Source organism: Suillus paluster (genome assembly GCF_016628075.1).
Source record: "Suillus paluster strain FC165 chromosome Unknown EDB91scaffold_41, whole genome shotgun sequence".
Lineage (NCBI taxonomy): Eukaryota > Fungi > Basidiomycota > Agaricomycetes > Boletales > Suillaceae > Suillus > Suillus paluster.
The window spans coordinates 189222-209621 of NW_024537601.1; the positions used below are offsets into that span (position 1 = coordinate 189222).

At 48.5% G+C, this 20400-nt stretch overlaps 10 protein-coding genes across 10 annotated transcripts; 6 read left to right on the plus strand and 4 right to left on the minus strand.

The window, feature by feature from the left end:
* Positions 1-98: 98 nt before the first annotated feature.
* Positions 99-1690, plus strand: EDB91DRAFT_1238149 (carbohydrate esterase family 4 protein; the record flags this gene model as incomplete). Its single annotated transcript, XM_041321675.1, has 13 exons — positions 99-154; positions 211-256; positions 303-387; positions 439-499; positions 547-571; positions 619-784; positions 838-859; positions 908-1036; positions 1177-1210; positions 1265-1320; positions 1372-1422; positions 1476-1500; positions 1553-1690. 13 exons carry the CDS (start codon positions 99-101, stop codon positions 1688-1690), a joined length of 894 nt encoding a protein of 297 aa, XP_041175421.1.
* Positions 1691-1829: 139 nt separating this feature from the next.
* Positions 1830-3619, plus strand: EDB91DRAFT_544652 (carbohydrate esterase family 4 protein). Its single transcript, XM_041327666.1, has 13 exons — positions 1830-2024; positions 2079-2124; positions 2179-2263; positions 2321-2381; positions 2429-2453; positions 2510-2675; positions 2728-2749; positions 2803-2931; positions 2985-3011; positions 3068-3101; positions 3164-3270; positions 3323-3347; positions 3404-3619. The coding sequence occupies exons 1-13, from the start codon at positions 1969-1971 to the stop codon at positions 3548-3550; spliced, it is 930 nt and encodes a 309-aa protein (XP_041175422.1). The 5' UTR covers positions 1830-1968; the 3' UTR covers positions 3551-3619.
* Positions 3620-3762: 143 nt separating this feature from the next.
* On the plus strand, positions 3763-6018 carry EDB91DRAFT_1143505 (Alpha/Beta hydrolase protein). The gene is made up of 9 exons (XM_041319093.1): positions 3763-4059; positions 4113-4211; positions 4265-4349; positions 4405-4482; positions 4529-4737; positions 4794-4832; positions 4882-4981; positions 5028-5623; positions 5680-6018. Exons 1-9 carry the CDS (start codon positions 3936-3938, stop codon positions 5934-5936), a joined length of 1587 nt encoding a protein of 528 aa, XP_041175423.1. The 5' UTR covers positions 3763-3935; the 3' UTR covers positions 5937-6018.
* A 364-nt stretch (positions 6019-6382) lies between these two features.
* On the minus strand, positions 6383-7976 carry EDB91DRAFT_1238151 (carbohydrate esterase family 4 protein; the record flags this gene model as incomplete). The annotated part of the gene is made up of 14 exons (XM_041321676.1): positions 6383-6517; positions 6570-6594; positions 6647-6697; positions 6749-6804; positions 6856-6889; positions 6941-6967; positions 7030-7158; positions 7208-7229; positions 7283-7448; positions 7501-7525; positions 7573-7633; positions 7687-7771; positions 7819-7864; positions 7921-7976. 14 exons carry the CDS (start codon positions 7974-7976, stop codon positions 6383-6385), a joined length of 918 nt encoding a protein of 305 aa, XP_041175424.1.
* Positions 7977-9399: 1423 nt separating this feature from the next.
* On the minus strand, positions 9400-10256 carry EDB91DRAFT_1056012 (uncharacterized protein; the record flags this gene model as incomplete). Its single annotated transcript, XM_041313973.1, has 4 exons — positions 9400-9556; positions 9596-9882; positions 9936-9997; positions 10046-10256. The coding sequence occupies 4 exons, from the start codon at positions 10254-10256 to the stop codon at positions 9400-9402; spliced, it is 717 nt and encodes a 238-aa protein (XP_041175425.1).
* Positions 10257-10664: 408 nt separating this feature from the next.
* EDB91DRAFT_1143519 (ribonuclease H2, subunit C) lies at positions 10665-11974 on the minus strand. The gene is made up of 2 exons (XM_041319094.1): positions 11195-11974; positions 10665-11141 (listed from the first exon to the last, which is right to left on the minus strand). The coding sequence occupies exons 1-2, from the start codon at positions 11957-11959 to the stop codon at positions 11121-11123; spliced, it is 786 nt and encodes a 261-aa protein (XP_041175426.1). The 5' UTR covers positions 11960-11974; the 3' UTR covers positions 10665-11120.
* A 104-nt stretch (positions 11975-12078) lies between these two features.
* On the plus strand, positions 12079-13819 carry EDB91DRAFT_1143523 (uncharacterized protein). The gene is made up of 4 exons (XM_041319095.1): positions 12079-12151; positions 12210-12286; positions 12338-12358; positions 12420-13819. The coding sequence occupies exons 2-4, from the start codon at positions 12218-12220 to the stop codon at positions 13626-13628; spliced, it is 1299 nt and encodes a 432-aa protein (XP_041175427.1). The 5' UTR covers positions 12079-12151; positions 12210-12217; the 3' UTR covers positions 13629-13819.
* A 617-nt stretch (positions 13820-14436) lies between these two features.
* On the plus strand, positions 14437-17099 carry EDB91DRAFT_1250254 (uncharacterized protein; the record flags this gene model as incomplete). Its single annotated transcript, XM_041323202.1, has 13 exons — positions 14437-14615; positions 14665-14701; positions 14762-14902; positions 14955-15368; positions 15418-15534; positions 15588-15857; positions 15984-16166; positions 16215-16382; positions 16442-16562; positions 16613-16704; positions 16755-16840; positions 16892-17016; positions 17074-17099. 13 exons carry the CDS (start codon positions 14437-14439, stop codon positions 17097-17099), a joined length of 1959 nt encoding a protein of 652 aa, XP_041175428.1.
* Positions 17100-17174: 75 nt separating this feature from the next.
* On the minus strand, positions 17175-18249 carry EDB91DRAFT_1143530 (uncharacterized protein). Its single transcript, XM_041319096.1, has 4 exons — positions 17865-18249; positions 17750-17817; positions 17579-17697; positions 17175-17525 (listed from the first exon to the last, which is right to left on the minus strand). The coding sequence occupies exons 1-4, from the start codon at positions 18129-18131 to the stop codon at positions 17275-17277; spliced, it is 705 nt and encodes a 234-aa protein (XP_041175429.1). The 5' UTR covers positions 18132-18249; the 3' UTR covers positions 17175-17274.
* On the plus strand, positions 18250-19962 carry EDB91DRAFT_1143534 (mitochondrial carrier domain-containing protein). The gene is made up of 8 exons (XM_041319097.1): positions 18250-18391; positions 18449-18490; positions 18543-18581; positions 18644-18765; positions 18818-18951; positions 19014-19200; positions 19250-19554; positions 19616-19962. Exons 1-8 carry the CDS (start codon positions 18385-18387, stop codon positions 19680-19682), a joined length of 903 nt encoding a protein of 300 aa, XP_041175430.1. The 5' UTR covers positions 18250-18384; the 3' UTR covers positions 19683-19962.
* Positions 19963-20400: the final 438 nt, after the last annotated feature.

Consider the following 20400-nt stretch of genomic DNA (forward strand, 5'->3'; position numbering starts at 1 on the left):
TCCGTTGTATATATATTGCTGCGTTGAAATTCTCACCATGACTAGGACCTCCTAACGACTCCCTCAGGTTGATTCTCCTGGTGAACTACGAGTAGCTAATGGCTAGAAAAGTTCTCATTGGATTCGGTGTAGATGTTGATGCTGTGGCTGGCTGGTATGTTTTTTCTCGTTCGATCGTGACAAGAATCAAAGCCGAGGATTATTATGCAGGCTTGGATCCTATGGAGGTGAAGACTCTCCATTGGATATTTCACGAGTATGGTCACAGTGACTGCATATGATTGGGAGCTTAAGTCCGGCAGGGAATGTACGCGGGAGAAGTTGGAGTGCCTCGCCTTCTCAAGCTATTTGATAAGTATAATATCAAAACAACCTGGTTTATCCCCGGTTGGTCCTAAGTTCAATGCCGCCATGATACGAGGAATTGATGTTGCATAGGTCATAGCTTGGAGACGTTCCCAAAGCAAATGGAAGCAGTTCGAGATGCTGGTCATGAAATGTAATACTCCTTAAAATGTGGAGATATCTTTCTCATGTCATTCGCAGAGGCCTTCATGGATATTCACATGAGGTAAAGGATGATAGTATCAATATTGGGGAAAGAACTCATTTTCAAAGAACCCTGTCTCTATGACTCTGGAGCAACAGCGGGACATTTTGGACTACACCTACAAGCTTCTTACCGATTTCAACCATGGCGTTCCTCCAAAGGGCAGCGTCGCTCCGTGGTGGGAAACCAGCAAGGAGGGAACGACGTTGTTGCTGGAAAAGGGTATTGAATATGGTCACGATATATCACCACTTGTTTCAAGCGAGATATTGACATTGCTTTAACAGACCACTCCAATATGTCTCACGAGTAAGTTGGTATACCAGTCCTGGTATACTGAGACCCACATTCTTTCAGCTCCCAGACATATTACCTTCGTGACGAAGATACCTGGACGAAGATCGATTATAAGGCGCAAGCTCATACGTGGATGAAGCCATTGCAGCGGGGTAAGGAGACTGGGCTCGTCGAGATTCCTGCTAACTGGTTCGTTAATAACCTCGCTGGTGTCTTTCCTATTGATTTTGCGTATCTTATACATTTGGAAAGGTACCTTGATGATCTTCCCCCAATGATGTAAGATTCTACGACTTGTGTAGCAATTCAACATACTGACATCAGTCTAGGTTCATTAAGTCGAGCTCAAACTCGCATGGTTGGGTGTGTAGTCACGTTTGAAGACCTTCTCAAGTGTTTCATTTGTGTATCCAACAGGTCAATACTCGAGATGTCGAGCAACTTTGGAAAGACACATTCACTTACCTGTATAGGTAAGGATAATAACTGCGTTGCATCCCACTGTCGAATCATAGCGCACACAGAGAGGAGGAGAACTTCGTATTCCCCATCACGATCCACCCAGACGTCAGCGGGTAAGTCTTTGCTCTTTGACATTTCAGCGTTCTAATTTGAGTTTTCGGTACAGTCGTCCACACGTGCTTCTTATGCTGGTATGTTCCATTCAACGTGCCTCTTGTTCTTTAAATAACTGGTGATCCATAGGAGCGTTTCATCGAATGGGTCAATACCCACGATAATGTGCACTGGGTAACCCTATACGGGATGGCTCAAGATTTCAGAGCCAAAAGAAATCCAGCACCAGGTGCCGTAATGCCTAAGGGCTTCACGAAGTGTCTGTGAAATGCAATAAATCGTGGCGAGACTTCTTCACGTGGATGTTGAATGACATGTATCAGTGTGTTCTATTAACTCGTTCGATGGCCTACCGACACAGACCTACACGTGTAAAAGGCCCAGCAGATATTACATCATCGATTGCGGCAAGCGTGAGCGGCGATACAACTCATAGTCATGGGGTCACATAGTAAACGGGATCTCTTCTGAGTCGCTTGTCTTTCTGACGGTATATAAAGAGCTTCTTCCCGTGGATTTTTCACCAGAGATACTGACCTACTAAGATGCCCCGAGAGATTCTCATAGGATTTGGAGTTGATGTAGATGCTGTAGCTGGCTGGTGAGTTTCATCCTTTGTGAGCTCCGAAATGATTGTTCTATGCAACCATTTTAGGCTAGGCTCATATGGTGGCGAAGACTCGCCATTAGACATATCTCGCGTATGATCAGATTCCTTTCAACGTGTAAGACTTTTTTTTCTATGACCTTTTTAGGGCATGTATGCGGGGGAAGTTGGCGTCTTACGAGTCTTGAAATTGCTTGATAAGTATAACATCAAAGCTACATGGTTCATTCCAGGTGAGTTCGAGTTCTTTTACTAGGGCTTTATACACCACCGGGAACATTTATGTGCAGGCCATAGCTTGGAAACGTTCCCAAAAGAGATGGCCGCTGTCCGGGACGCGGGTCACGAAATGTTAGTGTTGTGTCTGTTACGATGTCCATTTACTGATAGCAATCTAGCGGACTTCACGGTTATTCTCATGAGGTGCTTTTGTACACGTAATTCAACTGGCCTCAGAGAGCTTAGCGAATATTATACAGAATCCAGACTCAATGACGCCAGAGCAACAACGCGACGTTCTTAATCACACGTACAAATTGCTCACAGAGTTCAACCATGGAGTGCCCCCAAAGGGCAATGTGGCACCGTGGTGGCAAACGAGCAAGGAAGGTGTCGCACTCCTTCTAGAGAAAGGAATCGAGTACGGTATGCCTACGTGTTGTGACATGATGTTAGTCGTTCTTATTCATTCATGTAGATCACTCGAACATGTCTCGCGAGTAAGGACCTGGCTGATGCTCATTCCGCTTGGATATTTACTGCTTTATTGCAGTTCTCAGGCACACTACCTTCGCGATCAAGACACGTGGACTAAAATCGACTACAAGGCGAAGGCGCACACGTGGATGAAGCCTCTTAAGAGGGGAAAAGAAACAGGTCTTGTTGAAATACCTGCTAGCTGGTGACGCTATTCTCTTTCGGAGTGATCAGTCAGCGCTCAATTTTCCACCAAAGGTACCTCGAAGACATGACACCAATGATGTGCGTTTCGTTCATCATCGAAAAGTGTGCTTCATCTTCATTAATGAAAAACCTAGGTTCATGAAGGCTAGCTCTAATTCTCATGGATGGGCAAGTCTGAACAAAATGTGACACGTCTCTTTCAAACTGATTACTGACTTGACCACCCTCAGGTGACCCCTCAAGCTGTTGAGCAGCTTTGGAAAGATACCTTCACGTATCTTTACAGGGAAGAACAAGACTTCATTTTCCCACTAACCATCCATCCGGACGTGGGCGGGTACGCCTTACACGTTGCTACTGCATTTAAACAATTGACTTATTCAGTGTAGACGTCCCCAGGTACTGCTCATGCTGGTGAGAAATAGATCTAATGAACTGCCAGCGTGTCTGACATGCATTCCTGCATTTAGGAACGATTCATCGAATGGATTAATACTCATGACGACGTGAAGTGGGCTACGTATCATGAGATGGCAGAGAGGTTTAGGGCGAAGAATGATCCCCCTCCGGGTGCTGTGATGCCAAAGGGATATGTGAAATATAAAGCACGGCTGTAGTAGAATTGACTTTGGCATGCTGCAGTTGTCGAAAAACATTCAGAAATGATAGCTGGCACATCATATTGCTACATGAGACACGCGATGAATGAAAAACGCTATTAGCATCGGGCCTATGGTACCCAATCAAGGTCTTAAATAGGGGCTTCACCAGAATAGGCTAGTCCATGATAGTGTCACTACCACGTCGAAGTACAAGGCGTTCCGATCCCGCTTTATTCATGCATCCGTATCGCCTGAACAGCTCCCATCGAGCACCCGTGATCAATGCATATGTCTCGATTGCACATGCACATCCATATCATGGATCCTATAAGAAGATTGTCCATCCACTGCCAAGTTCAACTTGAATCTCTCAAGTCGTCTTATCACTTACACCCCGAGCATGTCTATCCCACTTATCCCACACATCCCTGATGAGCTGCAGAAGGGCGTCAGTGTTGTCGTTGAGACGAAGTACGGTCCTGTCAAGGGTGGCAGAACCACGAATGGTGCTTCGGTGTTCTTAGGTGAGGTTGTCAATCAGATACTTCCCACTTATGTGCTGAACCGGGTACTTAAGAGTTGCCCTACGCGTTGCCTCCCGTTCGCTTTGAGGACCCAAAGCCTTTGCCTGTTAATTATCGTTATGAAGACAAGGATTACATTTATGAGACCAAGCGTATGTCAAATCATCAATCTTTTGTAATTCATCGCAAAACGGAATTGCCTTAGACTGCATCCAACCTTCCAATGATGGACAGGGTGCAGCAACGGCACCAGTTGATCGTAAGGGCTACGGAGTGCCATCTGAGGACCCGTGAGCAATTCAGGATATCATTCACGGCTCTAACTTAAGTTCTATCATTCTTCAGCCTCTTTGTCAATATTGCGTGTCCTTCGACATCTAAACCTGGGGCAAATCTTCCAGTCAAAGTATACATTCACGGAGGGTGAGTTGCGCATAGACCCATAACCCTCAGTGACCCATCGTCACAGATTCCTTCAGTTTGGTTCGCCTCATGGCTTGGGCAGCCAGTCCCAATACGCGGCCGAGTCAAGGAAGGAAATTTATGTCAACATTGGCTATAGGCTCTCGGTGCTTGGTTTCCTTGCCTGCGACGAGCCCAAGATAGACGGAAATTTTGGCTTCAAAGATTCATGGCTAGCGCTTCAGTGGATTTCGGAGAACATTGCATCATTTGGAGGTAAGCCTGAGCGCACATCATGTCAGAGTTCATCGAGATCTTGACAACATGTGCAGGTGACCCAAGTAATGTCCAACTTTCTGGGCTGTCTGCTGGTGAGTGAAGACTTTCATTTGAACTCACAGCATGGTCAACGAGAAACAGGTGCCCATGCCGTGCACCAAATCTTGCACCACGTTTCACACCTGCCACCAGGGCAGAATTCTCCGTTCCGTTCGGCTCACTTGCAATCAAACGCATTGATGTCAGTTGCTTTTATGACATACTGTTCACTCACTCATGACCCGCAGGACCGTTCCTAAAACCGCGTCGGAGCTGAGGCCATCCTTCCAAGCCCTTTGCCGCTCCCTTAATCTCGATCCTAACGCTCCTGACATTTTGGAGACTCTGAGAGACCCTGCAAAGGTTCCTATCACAGCCATGATGAAGGTGATAGAGACGGACGAAGTTGGTGTCGAACACGGCACGTACCGAGGGTGTCTTGATGGCAATTGGATTCCTACTACACCCGACCCGATGACTTGGCAACGGTCGGGAGACCTCGCTCGTGCTTTGCGCGAGAAAGGAGTCAAGAGCATTGCTATTGGCGATCTGAGCGAGGAGTGGTACCTTTACGCTATCGCGCATCCGGTTCGAGGCCCACAGGATGTATTCCCTAACGTCTTGCGGTACTTCCCACGTCCTGTGGTTGAGAACCTCGTGAAGATGTATCGGACGCTCCCGAGTACAGCAACTATCGAAGAATCGATGAGGCACATGGGAGACATCCTAAGTGATGGACAGGTGCACATCCCTGTGAGGATCTTCATGAGAGATTTCCAACAGGTCGGGTTCCCAGTCTTCAGATATGTAATCCGCTGGACTCCGGAACAATTGCGTCCAAAAGGTACATCAGTGTCTGCATGGTTGTGAGCGGATGCTTTACTGAAATTCATGCAACAGGATTGGTAACGCATGGCACCGATCGCTGCTTCTGGGCTCTGCGTATTCCGAGCATGAATTATCCGCAGACGAAGAAGGCACTTGAATGGCTTGACGCATTCGACAAGGAGATCGCCGCCCTCGAGCAGCAGGGCAAGCCAACGCACGAGCTTAATGAAGCTCTTACCTTGCAGGAGGACCAGAGCATCGTGTGGGCAGAAGACAAGAGATGGGCCGAATTAATGAACGTTGCGAAGATTTTACCTGGTGAATCCTGAATGTCGCTGGATTTCTGCACTCGTGTAATCTATGGAATGATGATGATAAACTTCAAGCTAAATAAGGCTCAACATAGCAGCGGCTGAATTGGGGAGCTATTGCGATGGATGATTGATCCAACATTGTGAAATCGGGTGTGGCGATTTTTAGACAAAATCCAAGGAAGTCCTTTGGGATCATAGACCGTGGATACTACATAGGAAATTTAGAAGCCTCGTTCAGCGTATCACCCCCCGGCGAGTTTCGCAGGTGTCGGCGCATGCCATTGTGTACTACGGAGACGTTCGGCCACCAGTGACAATCCACTCGGGCTTTCGACACGGGGAAGTTACAAGAACAAGTTGATAGAACATATTGATACAAATGACTCGTACACATTCATCCTCGCTTAAGAAGTCTCGACACGAATGTACCGTATGAAACGTACTGCACTGTATCGACAGGCTTAGGCCTTCTGGAAGCCCTTAGGCATGACAGCGCCTGGTACTGGATCCTGTGTAGCTCTGAAGTCTTGAGCCATTTCATAGAAGGTTAACCATTGCACGCCATCGTGAGTATTGACCCATTCAATGAAACGCTCCTATGGACCACCAATGAGTTAGAGAACAAGGAGTATGTTGGGTAGAATATACCAGCATCAGGAGTACGTGTGGACGACTGTATCAAAGACCGAGTTAGAACGCACAAATTATATGGAATGGAGACTGACCCGCTGACGTCCGGGTGGATGCTGATGGGAAATACGAAATCCTTCTCTTCCCTGTGTGCTATGAATTAACAGTGGGGTGAAACTCGGTGATCTTATCCTTGCCTATACAGGTAAGTGAATGTATCTTTCCAAAGCTGCTCGACATCTCGAGTGCTGACCTGTTGGATACATGAATGAAAGACGCGAGGTGTTCAAACGTGATGACATACCCAACCATGCGAGTTCGAGTTTGACTTAATGAACCTAGACTAGTGTCAGCATGTTTGATTTTGTACACAAGGTGCGAAATCTTACATCATGGGTGGAAGATCATCAAGGTACCTGATCGAACGAATAAAAGTATAAAATCAGTAGGAAAGACGCCAGGGATGCATTTGACGAACCAGTTAGCAGGAATCTCGACTAGCCCAGTCTCTTTGCCCTTTTGCAGTGGCTTCATCCACGAGTGAGCTTGCGCCTGATAATCGATCTTCGTCCATGTATCTTCATCACGAAGATAATACACCTGCGAACTGAAAGAACATGGGTCCGAGTATATCAGTGACTGGTATCCCGACTTACTCATGGGACATATTGGAGTGGTCTTTTGAAATGATGTCAATACCTCGTTTGAAATGAGTAGCGATATATCATCACCATATTCAATGCCCTTTTCCAACAACAACGTCGTTCCCTCCTTGCTGGTTTCCCACCATGGGGCGACGCTGCCCTTCGGAGGGACACCGTTGTTGAAATCCGTAAGAAGCTTAAAGGTATGGTCCAAAATGTCCCGCTGTTGTTCCAGAGTCATAGAGACGGGGTTCTTTGAAAATGTTCAGTTCTTTCCCCAAGATATTGACACCATCACTACTTACCTCATGTGAATACCCATGAAGACCTCTGCGTATGACATGAGATAAGATATGTTTACATTCAATTAGCCTTACATTTCGTGACCGGCATCTCGAACTGCTTCCATTTGCTTCGGGAACGTCTCCAAGCTATGACCTATGTGACTCATCAATTCCACGTATCATGGCAGCATTAAACTCAGGACCAACCGGGGATGAACCAGGTGGTTTTGATCTTATACTTATCAAACAGCTTGAGAAGGCGAGGCACTCCAACTTCTCCCGCGTACATTCCCTGCGGCGACTTAAGCTCACAGTTACATAAAATCACTGGGGCCATACTCGTGAAATGTCCAAAGGGGAATCTTCCCCTCCATAGGACCCAAGCCTGTATGACAACTATCGTTGCTTATTCTTGTCATGATCGAATGTAAAATAACGTACCAGCCAGCTACAGCGTCGACATCGACGCCGAATCCAACTTGAACTTTTCTAGCCATAGGTGCGCGTAGATAGTTATCCGTGTCAGTGACAGATAGTATCGATAGGGGAATTGTTGAGTTCTGGTCAGGATGAGAACTTCAACATCGCGCTATATATACAAAGGAACTTACGGTCCCCATCTGTCCCCATGTTCAAAGTCTCATGACCCTCGGCTATCTGCAAGGAGGGATGCGGAAGGGCGATGTAAGATAAACCTTCTAGATAGCGACATAGTATTGGGTGTCTCGACTCCACTCTAGAGTGACATATTTAGTCAGAAGGCAGCTTGATTAGGCGGACAAGATAGAAGGAAGATAGTCAAAGCTTGTTCTAATTATGGTCTGGTGCAATCGCCCAAATCGCAACGTTCACCTAAAAACTCGCGCACAAATTTAGAAACGTCATGGTCATAGAATGTAAGAGATTCAAACACCACTGCGATCGACAGTAAAGGTAATCAATAGTTACCTGAGCCGCGGGTGCTCTTTGCAAAGTTAGACGAGTCAAAAGCAGGTTCGTCTTCAAACATATCCACATTTGGAAGCTCTAGCCTTGTTTGACATCGACAGCGCCTGGGCTTGAACGTTGAACGCCTGACAGCGCCTGACCTTCAGGTTTTGTGTTGAACCTCAATGCCTTTCATCGAAATCATTTGCCAAGTGGCACCGCCAAGAACATGCGCCTCTCATCGCGTGAAAGAGAGATAAGGAATATTTTTACCAAGTTACGGTCATCATGTGCACAGTGGATACCAGAACAGTTGCGGCCGAAAAGTATTGACGCGACTTGTGGCAACCACGCCATGGGCCGAGTTCTCGCTATAGGGTTTGGGTACTGCCAGCCCAGAGCATGAACTTATGCGTTGGATCGGGATGGCGCCATTCATCTCGAGCAGGAAGGCGATGAGTTTGATCAGGCTTGATCGAAGCTTCAGTTTGAATGAAGACGTGAGTACTGGGTGAGCGCGTCGCGGAAGTGTTGCCTTGGTGAGCGCAAAATGAAAGATGGAACCGACTGATGGACATAGCAAAAGTGTTGCCTTGGCAAAGCTTGAAGCGTACCACCAGCGGACCTTTGATAACGTGTTCCTGGAACCAGCCAAGAGCATCGGTACCACGCAGTCGAACTGGATCCCCACTGGCTCGAACATCGCGACAAAAGAAGCTTCTAGAGTATCGCTGTAATTTAGAAATAAGGTAGAATCGTCTGCAGTACTGGTATAAACACGAAGGACAGAATACTGACAAAGAATGGCCCGGTTGGATTTACAAGATATGTGCCCAATATATGCCCTATATGCTGCAAACATACACCCCGAAGACCCAAGGAGATACAATGAGATAAATGACTAGGAGATTCGCGAGTAGAGACGTGTATCCTTGAAGATACGGCATGCTGTAAGGACATGAAGCAGTGGTCTGTTTTCGTGAGGTCATGAATCTAAAGCACCAAAGCGAAGCCCAGTGCAGCGACACCCAGGGTTGAAGCGGTCTTCCAGCCGATGCTTTGCGCGGAGAGGGCGAGGCCGCCGCCAGTTGCTTGCGAACCAGTGGATGACGTTGCAGTCGGAGTCACAGTCACAATCGACGTAGTAATGCTCTAAACGTCACTTCTGGGTGAGTCTGTTCGTGGGAACCAGCGGTACTCGTTACTTACCGAGTCGGAAGAAGTGGCACTCGGTGTTCCAAGTGCAGCACCTGTGGCTGGCGCGGAGCTCGTGGTACCAGCGGAAGCAGTTGTAGTCGATTTGACAAGCTGGCCGGTACCCCAAGGAATAACCGAGCCGTCGGGTTGGGTGCTCTCAGTCGCAGGAACTATGTCATTTACTTTGTCAGTGATCGTGAATCGTCCAGTCCAGACACTGCCATTGACGGAAGCTGCAGAAGAGAACTGGTAAAAGTAGATAGGCGAGTGGGGTGTGACCTGGGGGGGACTCGGTAAGTTTACGACGTATATAAGACGAGGCCATCACCAACCTGAGGACAAGTATAAGAGAATGAAGTCTTCGTCGCGTCTGTTCCGTCAACGGTTGCGACCGCTATGAACAGTTTAGGTCAGCATCTCATGACCGAATATGGGGACGTACCGGTCAAGTTAACCATGTCGAAATTGTTTCCTGTCATCAACTGAATGGTCATAGTCTTCCACACGCCAGTGGTATCCGGGTTCCAGGTGATAGAACAGGGCTGGCCCTCGACGAAGACATCTCCGGGACCAGGGTTAGTTGGGTCTGGATCGGCGCGGACGAATAAAGCAGCAGATGAGGCCAGAACGGTCAAGGCGAGGGCAGCAAACATGTTTTTTTGTATGAAAGGAGTTGAACTGGGGGATATCGAAGCTAACAATGTCAGCCGCTGCGCTCTCGACCACTGAGATACAATATATACTTGGTGACTTACTGAAAGATTGTGATCGGAAGGCGCAAAAAAATATCAAAGGAGTGACTGGTGAGAGAGCGACTGACTGATGGGAGTACGAGCTGGCGGTGGGAGAGCAAATATAAGATGATGGGTGCTATTAGTTCTCAGAATTTTGACTGACCCGAACCAAGTTTTTGTACCACGTCAAACTGTCGGCAATGTTATTTCAACCGGCCTTGCTGTCAGCCCCACATCAATGTATACAGGGCGGTGGGTCTATGGAAATGTTCCTGCATAAATCAAGAGGCCGACACTTTTTGCCGTTCATTAATAGTCGAACTCCAGGGACAGGTACCCGTTATGGGTCCCTACTGCCCACATTGCCCAATATTAGGGATGATCTAGTTCACACTTCACAAAATACTTAGTAGCCGTCCACAGAAGTGCGCATGTGAATAGGCAGGCCGCTATATAGGCCTTCACGTTGATAGGCTCGGTGAATCTCAATTACAAAGTTTCTCCAGCACTGTGGCTGGAGAACGAGCACTCCCTCTCAAAATTTCGCAGAGAGAACGCATTTAACTAGTTCATGGCGCAAAACATATCACAGTGGTCGTGAAATATCCTTCGAATCGTCCTGTAGAAGTTGCAATTCAGCAATCACAGTAGCAATTTGGTCTAGAAGTGCCAGCTACGTGACTAGGCCCAACGGTTACGCGGTGCCACGTCGTTCAAACGTTCTTACAGTGCACCCACCACTGAGGTTGCATATTCGTCCAAGAAATTCCGGCCAGCACCTTGTTATGCCTTGTAGGCGTGAATCTTTGAAGATGCTTCAATTACAATACACTAATAGTGTATGGGTGAAGACGTACCTCTGCCGCCAATTTTGTCCACTCCGTCAAGGACCTAAGGTACTCATCTTTGCCTTCATCCACCGGTATGTCTGGTGACCAAACATTTAAGGAAGAGAATCTCGAGACCGGTGTTAGTCTCCGAGTTTCAGCATGTGAAGTGTCATCGTCTGCGTTCATCGCGCCATCCTCATCTGTCTCCATCTTTCGATTGGATTGGCGTGTTGTTCGGGCCTGGCCTCTTGTTTGAGTTATTCCTTCAACCATCCCAGTGTCACCACTCTTTGGATCAACGCTTGGTGCACTCAGGACTATGCCACCGTATCCGTGTGGTAGGTCCACGGTACGACCGTGGACCTGCCTCCCTCTGAACGCCGCTATGAAGTTATGCCTGAGACTTCCTTCTACTGAAGCCGTCACAGGGGGAGCGCGAGCTACTTTGCTCGATGAACTCCCCTGAGTCCCGGTGTCCACGTCAACTACCATAGCTGTCACTGCTACAGGACACGCCTGTGAATCCTCCTCCAGCGAAGAAGACTGTGATTCGACGACTGTGGTCAGGGAACATTGAGAGTCTTCAGCAACGAGGGTGTTCTGGTCGTCGTCTGTAGACAGGTTTGTTTTGTCGGACGTGTTTTGTGTAAGAAAGGGCGTGATATGCGCGCTGGAAGGCGAGGGCTTGACGCGAAAGTACGTGGATATGGGCGCGGGCCCTGAGTGAGAGATGTGGAATGGCATGAGATTGGGCGAACATTCTGGGAGGTCGAGAGCTCGTGATATCTCCATGCTGGTTGGTGGTGTCGAGTATGGAGAAGGGCTTGAATCTTCCGTCGTGACACGCGCGAGGTCACGTGAGTAAAACGACTTTCTTCCATCACGTGATGTTTTTATCATCGTCCGCTGTTAACAAGCCCCCCTGGTAAAACGTTTGTCCTCAGACTTCCGAGTGAAGAAGGTGGTTCAAATACCTTCCAGCAAGTTGCGTCACGGAATTTTCAGTTCTTTCTTCAAACCTTCATCTTGTTCACCGCATTAGCAAACAACATGCAGACAGTCAACTCAAACGTCGATTTTTCTCCGGTCCCGGATATCGTTGGTGCGCTGCAAACCATCGTAAGTAGAGCTTTTTGTCAGCACTCGTGTCTGAGAATAATACCCCCTCAGCTCGCACGTTCACAAGTGATCGTATGTGAACTATTCCGATATATCTGATACCTGCCATGGCCGCCTAATTAACAATGACCAGATTCCTATAGACCTCGACACCCCATATGCCAAATTCCCCAATACCGACCACTCTGCTATCGAGCTTAAAGACCAGAGCATCAGTGCGATCATCACCGAACGCCAACAGCAGTTGGATGCAGTTCTACACGATATCTCAGGCCTACAAATCGTCATGGATAATATAAACAACCTTCGCCAGCAACTTGTCAAAAAGAAGGACAAGATCACACAGTCGATGAATTTGCACAAGGGACTCGTATCGGCTCTCTGGCGCTTTCCAACTGAAGTCCTGTCCCACATTTTTGAGCGCTGTCTCCCGGAATTCGATGAGTGGTTGCCCCCGTTAAACCAACAAGCTCCTATGCTATTGAGCCAAGTATGTCGGCGATGGAGGGGGATTGCTGTAGGCACGTCCAATTTGTGGTGCAGACTGTGTATGGGCAACCTCTGGCAGCGGGTTCCTTCCTGTTGTGACTCGTGGCTCAAGCGATCACAAGGACGTCCGCTCTCGTTGGCACTCCATCCAAGTCATATAAATCACTTGGACGAGCTACGAAGCCTTCTTCAGCCTTACATCAATCAAATCTCATCTCTGTCTATTGGTTTTTGCTGCAGCGACTGCCTGCCCGAAGTTGTGATAGCAGACTTCCCAGCACTTCAGGAGCTGACCATATCCATGGACAATCCTATACCAGCTGTTACACCCTTTATCTCGCAATTGCCATTCACTCTGCGCAGTCTCAAAGTAACACAACTGTCGCTCAACCTCGAGGATTTATCTCTTTTCAATCCCGTGTGGGCCCGCCTCACAAATGTCGAGATCGACATATGTCAGCCAAATGCATTCCCCCAGTTGCTCCATCTTTGTCCCGACCTCTCCTCGTTAACAATTGCTGTAGAATTCAGGGGTACACAGGTCTTGGAGCCATTCACGCATACCAAACTTCAATCCTTGTGCATCAGTGACTCTTTTAATACGGACACAACCGCATTATCTGGCTTATTCAATGCTCTCTCACTCCCCAATCTACGCGCGCTCGAAGCTCGATATGTCCAACAGTGGCCTCATGAAGGGTTGAAGGCTTTTTTGACACGGTCAAATTGTCCCCTGGAAAGCCTCGTTTTCGGCGCTGGAGTAAGGACGACAGATGAGCAACGAGCGGAATACGTTGCCCTTATTCCTTCCCTCCAAGTAGTAGTAGATTCAAATCGTGGTTGCTTCGCTTAAACAGACTCAGTTGTTACACATTTCGCACAACGATGATACATATTGGGCTCCATGGACTCACGCCATACTACTCTGTTATACTCTATGCTACTACCCGCCTCGTAGTAGCCCTACTTAATTAAGTTAGGAACTTTTCTTCGTCTAGGATAGGACTTATAGTCAACAAGTACCATTTGAGTCCGGTCGGCGGCAAAAACCACAGGGAACGCAAACAGTCATATCATCTCCAGCGATAGCTCCGCCTGACTCACCCAGCGCATGACCCTGTGCATAACCACTGTGCACTACTCAAGCAGCCGCGGTTCCACTAGTCTCCCCGTCGGTGGACCAAATAGAAGGCGAAATTTCGTCCCTTCTCGATCGCGGCGATCCACGTCCCGCAAGTATCGATGTCTAAGCTCCACATAGTCACGTTTTGAATTTTATTGGGGGTATGGCTTGCCGAGCTCGTCTTCTGCCACATCAGCTTCAGCCTCAACCGCACCTATAACTCGGTATTCAACCAGAGATCCGTCGAGTCTCAGCGCGCGAGAGCAAGTAAAAAGATAATCGATGAATGACAGGTGACAATGAATATACTTATAGACGCGTCTCGGTCACGTGCCGAGAAATCAACTGCGGTGTCACTGCCAGTGAACTGAATCAGGACAGACATTAGCCACTGCCCAGAAACCTGAAACGTCCCTTCATCGCAGTCATTTGAGCTGCGCGATCGACGACCTGCGTCGATTCAGTACAGTGGTAAGCCGTTTTGTGTCAATGCACTGGGCGATGCTCAACCCTTAGACTCTTTGTTCAGTCAGCTCCAATGTCTTTGCAGGTTAACTTATCTAGCAAAGAGATCAGCGAGGCGTACCAAAATGTCGTCGCTGGCAGAAACATAGATTGGGTAATATACACATACGACAAGGGTGGAAATGACCTCAAAGTGCAGGCCACTGGGAATGGTGGGCTCGAGGAATTAGAAGAGGAGTTCTCGGACGGACGGTAGGCCACATCGTCCCTTCAGTCAGTTCCCCTTCTGATTTATGTGTAGGATGCAGTACGCGTTCGCGCGTGTCATAGATCCTAATGTGCGCTTGGATTATGTTCACTTTGGTGTAATCTTGATGAACTGATCTTGTCCCCTTCAGAGTAAACTGGCCAAGTTCGTACAAATAAACTGGTGTGGAGATGGAGTGCCCGAAGCCAAGAAAGGTCTATTCCACACTCACTCCAGCGCCGTTGCGAAGTTCCTCCGCGGTTCTCACGTTGTGATCAGTGCTCGCAATGAGGTTCGTGCTGTGTCTCAATAATCGTATATCCGCGATCTTAGTGTTCCTGCAGTCCGATGTCACGCCCGCGCTCATAATGAAGCGTGTGGAAGCGGCATCTGGGGCAAAATACTCAGCGCACAATGAACAGGCGCGAAAGTTCGAACCGATCACCCCTGTCGGTACGAGCTACACGCCTGTCGGGCGGCCCGACATCACGGCCATGCGGAACCAGCCGCCACCGAAGAATGTTGCATCATCCACGCCTTCAGCGCCGAAACCTGTTACAACATCATTTAAGCCTGCGATACCCACTGCCCCGCGCCCTGTTGTTGGTGGCGCTACTTCTGCACGACCTGTTGGTACAGGGAAAGCCCCCGCTGGTGCTTGGGAAGAAGAGGCAATTTCTGCATCATTTCCTCCACCGCCTCCACCTGCTGCGTCACGCCCTCCGGTCATACCTAGCGCTCCAAGGCCTGCTTTTTCCGTAAGCCTTCCTTTTTCTTATTAGATTATCTTTGATCGTACAATTGTAGTCTTATGTTGGGACTACCGCTGCACGCTCTACTCCTGCAGCTCCTACTGCCCCGCCTGTCGTCCCTTCCTCTAGTGTACCCGTAAAACCTACAGAAGAAGATCGTATTGCGCCAGTAGTAAGCGGGTTATTTTTTTTTACAATGTTGTTTCTTTATGATATATGTTCCAGGGTACCGCATGGACCCCTGTCAAACTCACACCAGGCAGGCTGAAGAATCCGTTTGCACAATTCGAGCAGCAGCAAGCTCCTCCACCCCGCGCACCTACTGCCGGCGGAGAAAAGAAACTCACCTGGAGCGAACGCCAACTTCTAGCAAAAAAACAAGTAGAAGAAGAAGAGCAACGAAGTAGACGGGCTTCGTGGCAAAGCCCCGCATCTACAGGTTTAAGCAGTGGTTCGAGCCAAGGAAGGTTTGGCGCGAAATTTTCCACTGCTGCTGTAGGTGGTGCGGCTGGGGTTGCATTGGCAAATACCTGCAGAGCCTGAGCCCCAGGTAGGAATTTGCGGTTCCCGTAAGACTTATTTGATTTTGGCGAGAAAACTGACTCTTTTAATATTATGCAGCCACCGCCGCCTCCACCGGCTCCCCCTGCTTCGACACGTCCACGATTTGTGCCGCCTCCGCCTCCCGAGCCAGAACCAGAAGTAGAGGAGGAGGAGGCTGCTCCGCCGCCGCCACCACCACCACCACCACCACCACCGGCATTTGCGCCTGCGCATGTTGAACTGGAAGAAGAGGAAGCGGCAGTGAGTATACCATGATGTTGAGCGATTCGGTACTGATGCTATCCAAAGCCCCCACCGCCTCCGCCGCCGCCGCCACCGCCACCACCCCTTCCACCTGTAGCCCAGATGCAGGCACTGAGTGTGGTGTCAGAACCTGAGCCCGAGCCAGAACCAGAACCAGAACCAGTGCATAATGAGGGACAGGGTGTCTGCGCGGTCGTATTATATGACTATGAGGTTCGTGATCGAGCTTTTCCTGTGATTCACGAAATCTGACAAACCGTTCTCCATACCAGGCTACGGAAGATAATGAAATGAACTTGATGGAAGGTGAACTTATCGAGCAGATTGAACAGATTGACGAAGGTTGGTGGAGTGGCGTTGGCCAAGGTGGTGAAAAGAACGGTTTGTTCCCTGGTGAGTGTTTCTTTGTTCAGTTCGTTGGGTCTATGCCAATTGTACTATAGCGAATTACGTGGAAATCGTGGAGCAATCTGAGGAAGAGGCCCCTCCGCCACCGCCACCACCGCCACCACCACCGCCCCCGCCGCCTCCAGCTGTGAGTAATTCTAGTATTGAAACCATGGGCTAATTCTCATGCGATAACAGCCGGCAATGCTGTCCGCTCCTGAGCCAGAACCGGAACCCGAAGTTTCTGCTGCCGACGAGGGCATCGTAGCAGTGGCTATTTACGAGTGGGTCTGTTTCTAAAAGTGACTTTATGATTTAATCTTCTTTTTTGTCAGCTATGAAGCCGCCGAGGACAACGAGATATCATTCCTTGTAGGCGACAGAATTGTTGAAATCGAGGCGATTGGCGAAGGGTGGTGGCAAGGCAAGAATCCACAGGGCGATATCGGAATGTTCCCTGGTGTGTTCTTACCCGTTCTATGTCTCGATAAGACGACCTGACCATACTTCCCTGTAGAAAATTATGTGGAACTACAAGAATGATGAATGGGTATTAGCGGACATAGTCTCCTATGCAATTACATGTATCAAATCATGAATCGACCTGTGACACTGTTATGCACCGTTGCCGAGAACTACACCATGTCCAACCGACGTGTGTAACCTTCCAATGGGTGAGCACTTGATTCCATCTACACATTTATGTAGTCGATATGCATCAAATATTGGGAACTTCATGTTTCAAGGAAACGCCCGCTTTGGTCGCGATTCTCAGTGCGATCTCTCGTACAGCTCTTACCTCCTCAACTGTTGCGCCATTGCGAATAGCACCAGTCAGGTGCCATTCAACCTGACGGGGAGTGTCGTTCGGGATCAGGGCAGAAATCATGGTGAATGATGTCTCCTTGGCTGAGGTCACTTCCAAGAAGGCGTACACATACCCGTACCCAAGTGTCAACGTGAAGTGTTCTGTGGGTGACAAATTCAGGAGCTGAGGCAGAGGCGTGTCTATAGGAACATACCGAGGTCTGGGTATGCGGATCTAAGCAAGGACTGAACTGTCACTGCGGTATCACCGTATGTCGAATCAAAATATGCCTGACCAGCTGCAGCAACGTCCTCTTTCGATCGATTAGGGTCGCTGTCACACAACAAGTGAGGACGAGAGGGATTGCGATAACTTGCACACGGACCGCAGAAGCTCGGTGTCTCGAAGCTCTTCGGGGGTGGCTTCATACAGCGAAACAAGAGCGTTGATAGCCTACAGATATTGTGAGATCACTAACAAGAGATCAACGGCTCATTAACTTTGGGGTAGCCAGAGATCATGCCAGACTTAAAGATCCCATCCCTCATCTTCTGCACAAGCAACCTGCGATCTTCATTTGAGATGTCCGGGAGCTTCTCGAGATCGTCGAGAGCATAGCGGAGTATACATGGGACGCCTTCGGGACAGTTGCTCGAGCTGAATGCTATACCGGCAGCTAGGAACCAGTCACCATCGACATAATTTTCTGGTGCAGGATACAGAGACTTCAGATCGTTGAGAAACTCAGGAGTCGCGATATCAGCCATCGATGATCGTAGACTAGAGATCAAAAGAATTGAAGGCAGCTACTTAGCTAGTCGCTGAGCCCGTTTACGGCAAAGCGTGATCTGGGCCCTGGCCATCATCTGAAGTATGAACCGAATACGTGTTTACGGTTTCATCCAAATTTCAGCTTGACAACAATATTAATGACAACTTACAAGTTGAAGCGCACGCACTGACACGCACTAGTTTGGAGCCTTGCACCGCTTCTGTCGTTACTCACACACGTTGAGCAAGATGCCAGGTGCTGTGAGCCCCATATTGATACTGTTTCAAGGCCTGCTCATGCTGTCAACAACAGACCTTGACCCCACGACTGACTTCATAGCAGGCACAATCGCAGGTAGAGATTTGGCAGTCATACTTAAGCGCCGTCGGTTTTGATAGCATTCCAGGCATTGTCGGGCTTCTCATCGCTCATCCGTTTGACACAGGTATGTCTGACAGTGGGCTTTCGTAAGGGCTCACGCTACGGCATGATCTTACCATGATACAGTCAAAGTCCGCCTGCAAAATCCCGACCTATCTTCGAAATACCATTCAGTATCGCACGCATTTACGACTATCATCAAAGAGGAGCGCTTTAGTGGCTTATACAAGGGTATTGCTTCACCTCTGGTTTTGTTTTTGCGCGCAAATGCTATGACCCTAGCTTACCCGTCAAATAAAGGCAACATGCGCTTTTATGAACGGTCTCATATTCGCGTCCTACAAGTTTTTCCTCAAGGCGCAAATGACAGATGATTCTATTCCCTCCCTCACCCAAGTTACAATCGCTGGCTGCTGCTGCGGTGTTGCCATGTCGTAAGCACTCCACCACCATTGCAGCAGTAATTGAATGACAAGTAACCCAATGGACGCGTCAGACTTTTTACTGCACCTATCGAACTCATTAAAATCAGGCAGCAAAACATGTTAGAGAGCGGACTGGGAAGTGTCTCAGCAAGCAAACTTATATCCACTATTTATCGGGAACATGGACTCAAGGGATTTTTTCGTGGTTTCACCGCTACAGCCCTTCGTGAGGTCGGATATGGCGCATACTTTCTCGGGGTAAGCGCCCTCCCAGTGTATTTACCCTGATTTGACGTCCGCTGGAAAGTATGAGGCTACAAGTCGATACCTCGCTCCTCCCTCTCCTGGGCTTAACGCAGAGTCTCCACCCCTTTGGGTGTTGCTCGTCAGCGGAGGTGTCGCGGGCGTTATTGGTTGGCTTCCGACATTTCCAATGGACGTTGTCAAGACGCGCATGCAGAGTACCGAACCTGAAGAGGCTCGAAGATTAATGCTGTCGGAAACGAGAATGGTCGATAACTCATACCGCACAACGATGTCAACGATCCGGCATTCATATCGTACAGAGGGCGTTGGGGTCTTCTTTCGCGGGCTGAGCCCGACCCTGCTGCGGTGAGTTGTTCTAAGTGTGTACTGCGCACCACAATCTTATTCGTGATTGTTTTCATCCCAGGGCGATTCCAGTCAACATGGCTACATTTGCGGTATACGAAACCGTTGCAGGCTTACTCTCGCCATGACTATAAACTTATTAAGCACACTACACAATCAACACTTTGACGATGATATAGATACCTTAGATGCACGTAAATACTTTCTGTCGACCTTGTAATGTGGATAGAATCATCGCTACGGTGTCACGTGCATTGATCTGTTGTATGCATTGTCAGTTGGCGTACCAGTAGGTTGACTGTCCTAAATCATAGAGCTTGAAGTATTCAGAGTACCTAGAAGTGTGGCAACAGGTGGGCAACCATGTGTATACGGTGGTACCAGTAAGGTAGTCTCCACCTAGCGAATCTTAGCCATTAATGCTGCCCTGGCGTCTCAAACCATATTTTTGTACAACGACCTTCTTTGGTTTATCGGAAGCCTTCGATGTGCCACACTCGCCAACTTCAGGAAAAATCACTTCAGTAAGCCTCTATTTGAAATTTGTATTGAAAGATGATCCATGAAGGTTAAATTTGGAAGAAGTGATGGAAGCTGCTTCAACATGATTCATTCCTGGCCGTGCAGTTCTCCCACTGAGTGTAATAGGCATGGCCCTCCATGCCAGTGGCGAAAGCCACAGGGACATGCTGTGGAGACAAATAATAGAACATCGCATGATTGTAGACATATTCGCCCCCGAGGACCCAAGAGAATGTGAGACAAACTTAGTAGCAAGATTTGAAATGAGTCTGCGCAAATTTTTCCGGGCCATCGAATGAGGTTCGCCCCGCGGTGTCGTACAGG

Coding starts and splice junctions, on each gene's coding strand:
- EDB91DRAFT_1143505 (XM_041319093.1), top strand. CDS start 3,936: ATGTCTATCCCACTTATCCCACACATCCCTGATGAGCTGCAGAAGGGC. Junction 4,212..4,264: donor TTACATTTATGAGACCAAGC/GTATGTCAAATC, acceptor GAATTGCCTTAG/ACTGCATCCAACCTTCCAAT. Junction 4,833..4,881: donor ACTTTCTGGGCTGTCTGCTG/GTGAGTGAAGAC, acceptor AACGAGAAACAG/GTGCCCATGCCGTGCACCAA.
- EDB91DRAFT_1143523 (XM_041319095.1), top strand. CDS start 12,218: ATGCAGACAGTCAACTCAAACGTCGATTTTTCTCCGGTCCCGGATATC. Junction 12,287..12,337: donor TTGGTGCGCTGCAAACCATC/GTAAGTAGAGCT, acceptor ATACCCCCTCAG/CTCGCACGTTCACAAGTGAT. Junction 12,359..12,419: donor TCGCACGTTCACAAGTGATC/GTATGTGAACTA, acceptor AACAATGACCAG/ATTCCTATAGACCTCGACAC.
- EDB91DRAFT_1143519 (XM_041319094.1), bottom strand. CDS start 11,959: ATGGAGATATCACGAGCTCTCGACCTCCCAGAATGTTCGCCCAATCTC. Junction 11,142..11,194: donor GGACAAAATTGGCGGCAGAG/GTACGTCTTCAC, acceptor GCATCTTCAAAG/ATTCACGCCTACAAGGCATA.
- EDB91DRAFT_544652 (XM_041327666.1), top strand. CDS start 1,969: ATGCCCCGAGAGATTCTCATAGGATTTGGAGTTGATGTAGATGCTGTA. Junction 2,264..2,320: donor AGCTACATGGTTCATTCCAG/GTGAGTTCGAGT, acceptor ATTTATGTGCAG/GCCATAGCTTGGAAACGTTC. Junction 3,102..3,163: donor GCTCTAATTCTCATGGATGG/GCAAGTCTGAAC, acceptor GACCACCCTCAG/GTGACCCCTCAAGCTGTTGA.
- EDB91DRAFT_1143534 (XM_041319097.1), top strand. Junction 18,582..18,643: donor CGCTCATCCGTTTGACACAG/GTATGTCTGACA, acceptor ACCATGATACAG/TCAAAGTCCGCCTGCAAAAT. Junction 18,766..18,817: donor AGGGTATTGCTTCACCTCTG/GTTTTGTTTTTG, acceptor CGTCAAATAAAG/GCAACATGCGCTTTTATGAA.
- EDB91DRAFT_1143530 (XM_041319096.1), bottom strand. CDS start 18,131: ATGGCTGATATCGCGACTCCTGAGTTTCTCAACGATCTGAAGTCTCTG. Junction 17,698..17,749: donor CGAGACACCGAGCTTCTGCG/GTCCGTGTGCAA, acceptor GTTGTGTGACAG/CGACCCTAATCGATCGAAAG. Junction 17,526..17,578: donor ATCCGCATACCCAGACCTCG/GTATGTTCCTAT, acceptor TGTCACCCACAG/AACACTTCACGTTGACACTT.